The sequence below is a fragment of the Tursiops truncatus genome, chromosome 5 (assembly GCF_011762595.2).
Source record: "Tursiops truncatus isolate mTurTru1 chromosome 5, mTurTru1.mat.Y, whole genome shotgun sequence".
In the NCBI taxonomy this organism is placed as follows: Eukaryota; Metazoa; Chordata; class Mammalia; order Artiodactyla; family Delphinidae; genus Tursiops; species Tursiops truncatus.
The window spans coordinates 86,525,822-86,532,092 of record NC_047038.1 but is presented as its reverse complement, the minus strand read 5'-3'; the positions used below and the strand labels follow the sequence as shown (position 1 = coordinate 86,532,092).

Genomic DNA, 6,271 nt, shown 5'->3' with positions numbered 1-6,271 from the left:
TTTTTCATTTCTTGTTGGAAAAGAATCTAGTGTATCAATGCTAAGCCACCACCAAATTAAAGTTATAATTACCCTGCTCCTGTAACAGATTTAATTTATCCATCTATACTATTTTAGATTTTATGATTGTTTTGATAAATCCATGAATCTTGTCTATTATTCATTTTGTCTTTTGCTCATTTACCTGTGTTGTCTTCTTTGATGTTTCCTTAGTTTTTAGACCACAGGTGAAGTAACTTGGACTGTGGTGGTCTCAGGTGTACTCGTGATGAATTCTGAGGAAGCTTCTGGAGTAACTACAGTGTTCACTATTGGTTCAGTGGTAGGTATAAGTGTAGGCTCATCAGTAGCAATGGTACTGATGATAGGGATGACTGTTTTATCCTGAGTTTTCTTTGGTGGAATGGCAAGAAATGATGGACGTGGGTGTGGGTGATGTGCCACAGTAGGTGGGTAGATATTTGGCAGGAATTGCCATTGAGGAATTTGGGCATGTGGCCTAACTTCAACTGGCTTTGCATAATATGGGTAAGGCATAAATTGGTTATTAATTAGTACAGCTGGTCTGTGCTGGTAGTAATTGAGTCCATAACTAGGATACCTACTCAGCACATAATGAATTGGAATATATTTTACTGCTTTTTCTTTGAACAATCTTTCATCATTCTCACAGCGCTGCAAAAAGAATAAATTATGCAGAATAGTATTATTGTAGGCTAGAATGAAGAGATGTCTTAAATCAGAATTTTTTGAAATACAACATTACAGTATTTGATGTTAAGTAAGTACAACATTGGACATAGTGAACCCAGCAACCATATTATTTTACAAGATATGGATTTGTACACTTCCCTTCCACTTCTTGATTTTCAACAAACATTAAAAATAATATTAGTTAAAAAAAAATTAGATGAGCTAATCCATAATGTAAATCATATTGACCAGAGCTTGGCATACACAAAAAGTGCTCAGTAAATGCTGTACATTATAAGTACCACAGCTAGACCAGTCTCATAGAGTGCTTTGACATACAGTATACAAACATACTACACACAGAAAAAACTATGTATATATTTTTCCTTATACGTGTATATATACATTCTCACCACATGTTTGTAATTGTATTTTATTTATCGAAGGATTAGGCTGAGGGCACATTTTTTTCTAAACTAATTATAGCAGAATAGTAAAATAATGTGATATGGATTTCTGGATTTATACTTTGGATTTTTTTCAGCCTAGTTTTATCCATTAAAGATCAGTTAGGAAATTTTCTATTTTTATTTGCTTCAGTTCTATTAATTATGTGCAGTTATAAAAATACGTCGTTAGATCTTTCCATATACATAGAAACAAATCAACAAAATTACACAGCAAAGCAAGCCTTTCTCATGAATGGAGACCTATTCATTCAAACAGATTGGGGAAACAAAAGGTAGAAGTAAATACAAGTGTATGAGAAGTATTCAAAGAAGGGTCAGAGAGGGATCTTTCCCCAAGTCTTAAAAAGTAGACAGGAGAAATATTAAACTTTGCTTTTGTTTTCATTTTTTCCCACTACTAAATTCTGAGAGGGTTTTCTCATGTTACTAAATACATATGAAAATCAAAAGACATGACTTGGCCTACAAAATGATACTGAGATTTTCAGATAAACATTGAGGTTGATTCATATGATTGGTTGTTGAAGTGATGTTTTTTACAAGGATTATTAGATTATTTCATGGAGTTTAAATATTTACTTAGTGTTTAGACAGAAACATTTTAATATCATTAAACTTTGCATAATATTATACTTTGGAGTTCATATCTCTATGGGAAACATTTGAACTTACTGTTGATTGTTCCTGGTTTTGCCCCTCTGCACTCTGGCGAGATTCAGAGAAAGAATGAGAAATAAGAAGTTAAAAAAAAGCAAGAAAGAGTCTAGATTTTCTTGTGGTTTTAAAAATGTCTTTTATATCAAAGACAAAACATTTTTTTGTTTTTATTTTAGTGTTGTAAAATATTATAAAGCACTTTCCATGGTTAACTAACCATAGTCTGTGAACCACTCAAGAAGTGACATAAATATACTAACTAAAATAGTAATAATGAGCTCCATGGATAAGTTGTCTTTAAAAATCACTGTTTAGGGAGAAAAATTCAAGGTTGAAAAGAATATGATCATTTGACCCCAACAAATGTAATACATGATATTTGCTTAAATGAAGAACATGAACAACCTATATTCAGTTTGTACTGAATATACATTGTTAAAAATAAGAGGAGCGTTGAGCATATTTTTCTGTTTTTGTGCTCCTACTAAGATGATTTATGAGGTTTTCTTGATTAAAAATATCTAGCAAAACGTCAGTATATAAGTATATAAATAATACCATTTAAAAAATCAAATTTTGTGTATTTATAGTGTTTTTCTTAATTCTGGATTACAACCTTCATAGGAAATCAGGAGTTAGCAATTTTATGAAGCTTTAAAACTCACAAAAGTTTTATAAACTTTTGAGTGAGTTCATAATGGTAAATATTTTAAAAATGACAGTTCTAGTTTAAGACTTTACACATATCACTTGGATATAAAAGACTCTACAAAACTTTTGGAAGTTGTAGGTATAGAAAATCAGAGATTAGAAAAAAAATACTGGTGTGTAATACGAGACAGAGACTTATTTTTCTCCAAATTTATTAAATCACTAGTTTAAAATTTAGAAAGTTATATAAATATTGAAAGTTTGCCTATACTCAAAAATCCTGATAATCTAGACATTTAAATATAATACCAATCTATATGTATTATGTATTCCTGGTATATGTTCATTTTAGTATCTTGTATCTTACTTCTTTTAAAAGAAGTTTGATCTCTCATAGCAGTTTTCCATTATATCATAGTTTTCATACTTACATATTCATAGTAGAAATATAAATAATCAATGACTATGTCATGAAATGTTTGTTCTTTATTGTTAACCATTAAAGCTTTTTCCAAAAAATGTTTTATTATAAATAGAGAGATGAATAACATCTGGATATCAGTGGCCTTTTAAATAGTTTTAATTGATTTCTTAAGACAGTTTTTCAAAAATGTGATTTTGGGGGAGAAATTCTTCAATAGAAATTATTAAACTGCTGTACAGAAAATTTATGCCAACTTATAATGCCACCAGTAAGCTATAAGATTGTGCAGTTCATCTCATAATTGCTAGTAATAAATTGTATCTTAACTATTTTTATTTTGGAGAGAAGGAATAAATTTAGCACATAAAAGATGCTATCATATTGCTGTTTTAATTTGTATAATTTTGATTGCTCATAAGATTGGATGGTACAATCTATAAACTTTCATTCTTCTTTTGAATTATTTCTTCATGTCTGTGGGGCTTGTAGCTTTGTGAAAACCAGAAGGAGTATTTGGGGGCTAGAGCAGGCTCAAGTAGCTCAAGAAGAGGTTGCTATAGGTCAGGCAGTTGTGGATCACTTTCTGATTTAAACTTTAATCCTTTTCACTCAAAGAGAAAACCCAAGTTCTAAATATGCAGGTGGCCACAATAAAATCAAATTTCAGAGAATAAATGAAAGAAAGTAAATGTGAAAGCCATAGTAATTCAAATATTTAAAAAGTTTGACTCCAAGAATTTACCTAATATAATTATTTGAGATATTAACTTAAAAGAAAATCTAAATTTAATAATAAATGAATTATGAAACAAGGACTAGCATCCTCCCATATTTTAAAATCTAAGAGGAGGTCACAAAACATGAGATGTTTGCCTTCTGTCCTTGCTATTGGCAAATAAGTGCCTGGGATCCCCAAATGAACATGAAAATAAAACAGAGCAATAGACAAAACAATAAGGAAAACAAGTCGAAAAAATTAAAAGAAAAAAAAATTCCAAACATTTTTCTTGTTCCAATAGCCTTGATACACAGCATGTAATTCAAGAAAATGCCTGAAAATCATAGAGTTGTTTGTGGATATAAGCCCTGAGAAGGAGTCTCAATTGACATAATGGAAAGATTATAACAAAAATTACAATATGTTTGAATGTTAAAAGTACCTGTCAAGTTATTTGAAATTGGTAAAAAAGCTTAAACGAGCTCCTAATCTTTTAAGAACTTAGTCCCTTAAGGGATTGGAGTCTGCACGAGATAGGAATTTAATTAAAAACATTTCTGCTCCTGGTCTATGATTTCTGTATTTATTTTTTGTGAATTTTTAGATCACATTATAATTTAAAAATATTTACTGTTTTTTCCCCCAAAATGTATTTTCTCTATCATATGAGAATTTTAAAGGTTTTCTATACATGATAAAGTATGATTTCTTGATTCCTGGAAACCAGAAGTATATTCAGAAGAACATGACTTTAATTTTATAAGAGAAATAAATGTAAAAATAAATTACTATTAGGAAAATATAGTTAGTATGCAGCTGTTTTGTTCCATAAAATATGACTGTATTTAGAAATTTACATAATTAGAGACCTTAAATAAATTTTTTAAAAAGTTTTGATACAAATTGATCAGATGAAATTAACTCACCAAAAAAGGTAGGGTTAATGCCAGGATAGTCACAACTAGGTAAAAACTCTTCATCATTGCACCTAAAAATAAAAATTAAAAACATTACATTAGGGCTTCCCTGGTGGCGCAGTGGTTGAGAGTCCGCCTGCCGATGCAGGGAACATGGGTTCGTGCCTGGGTCTGGGAAGATCCCACATGCCTTGGAGCGGCTGGGCCCATGAGCCATGACCGCTGAGCCTGCGCGTCCGGAGTCTGTGCTCTGCAACGGGAGAGGCCACAACAGTGAGAGGCCCACGTACCGCAAAAAAACAAACAAAAAAACCCCATTACATTAAAAGGGTCTGTTGCTAATAATTTAAGAGTGATTTGGAACAATGTTATCTTTGGTTTAAGGGGAAAGAAAGAGTCAGATTTAGGGGTAGATTTAGCCAATGTGGAAAATCTATTTTATCAAAAGCTTTAGAAAAACCAAACAGTATAAACGGAATGAATTTAATATTTGGTTATATTACTGAAAGTACCATTATAAGGTTAATCATATACTCATTTTACATGCACCAAGAACCTACTAGGAACAAAGCACTGTGTCAAGTGTTGAGATTATCAAGGTGAATTGGTCTTGCCAAGTAACATCAATTTTAGGAAGAGAGTTGCAACACACACAAATCACTGTTAGAGGAAAGAAAGTAGAAAATGTCACAAAAGTGGTTTTCTACAGGTAGAAGTTTTCAGTTAAGAAATCAACAAATTATTTCTGTAGGAGATAGCATTATAGGTGTGACTTGCCCATGCAGAGATTAATAGAGAGAAACTTCAAGTAGAGGAGAAAGTCTTGGGAATATCTATGGGCATTTGAATAGAAAGAAGGGAAATACAAAGTTGGAAAGAAAGTTGAGGGAAGAAAAAGCAGAGGTCTTAAATGCTAGGTTGAAGAATTAGGCATGCCTTTCTAAACAACGGAAAGCAGTTGAGTGGTTTCAGATTAGAGACTGAGGTGACTGCACATTCCTTTGGAGAACTGAGTTCTATCTCAGGCTCTATCTCTACTTGTGTAATTTTGGCCAAGTAATTTCCTTTATCTGGGCCTTACTACTGTTACCTATAAACAAAAGTTAGAACTGAAATTTATGAAATTCTATAATTCCACGATTAATCTAACTGGAATGTGTAAAATGGAGGACATGGGGGGTATACTGAAACTGCATCTTTCATAATCTGCTTCTCCAGTAATCAAAAATGATGTGATTAGCTTGATCATTTTAATGAAAAAATATGATATGACAATTACAGGTCTCTGGCTGAAATATTTGAAGAAATAAATTAGCCTTACCTTTGTAAAGGAGTATAGGGTAGTCACACATATTTATTTGATTTTTTAAAAAAATAAATTGCTTTTTATGAAAGATACATATGACACTTCAAACTTTTAATATTTAAATACATATTGTATTTATGAAGCAAATATTAACTACGTCTTGTTGCAGCTATTGTTATTGCTATACTTGTATAGACTTGAAACCTACAAACTGAGTTTTACAAAAGAGGGTTACAGAGTTAAAGTTCAGGCTTGGTAAAGAGAGCACACACCGGACTCCATTAACCTTTGATTTTCAGCTAAGAATGATTAGAAATGCTGTCTACTAAACTGACTTCAGAACCTCTGATGGGATACCATTGGATGGAAAAGAACTCATGTGTGATCAAATTTGAACAACCTACAGCATAGGTTGTTTCCTCTCAAGTTTCACTG

The 6,271-nt window shown here is 31.7% G+C and overlaps 1 protein-coding gene across 1 annotated transcript; it reads right to left on the bottom strand.

Annotated features, from left to right (window-relative positions):
* Nucleotides 1-216: 216 nt before the first annotated feature.
* CSN3 (casein kappa) lies at nt 217-4,605 on the bottom strand. The gene is made up of 3 exons (XM_004331274.2): nt 4,540-4,605; nt 1,836-1,868; nt 217-675 (listed from the first exon to the last, which is right to left on the bottom strand). The coding sequence occupies exons 1-3, from the start codon at nt 4,594-4,596 to the stop codon at nt 217-219; spliced, it is 549 nt and encodes a 182-aa protein (XP_004331322.1). The 5' UTR covers nt 4,597-4,605.
* Between the last annotated feature and the right edge of the window lie 1,666 nt (nt 4,606-6,271).

Bases quoted from the DNA above. Each gene is read 5' to 3' on its own strand.
- CSN3 (XM_004331274.2), bottom strand. From the start codon at position 4,596: ATGATGAAGAGTTTTTACCTAGTTGTGACTATCCTGGCATTAACCCTA. The intron at 1,869-4,539 runs GTGAGTTAATTT...GAATCTCGCCAG, and splicing joins CATTAACCCTACCTTTTTTG to AGTGCAGAGGGGCAAAACCA. The intron at 676-1,835 runs GTAAGTTCAAAT...TTCTTTTTGCAG, and splicing joins AAAACCAGGAACAATCAACA to CGCTGTGAGAATGATGAAAG.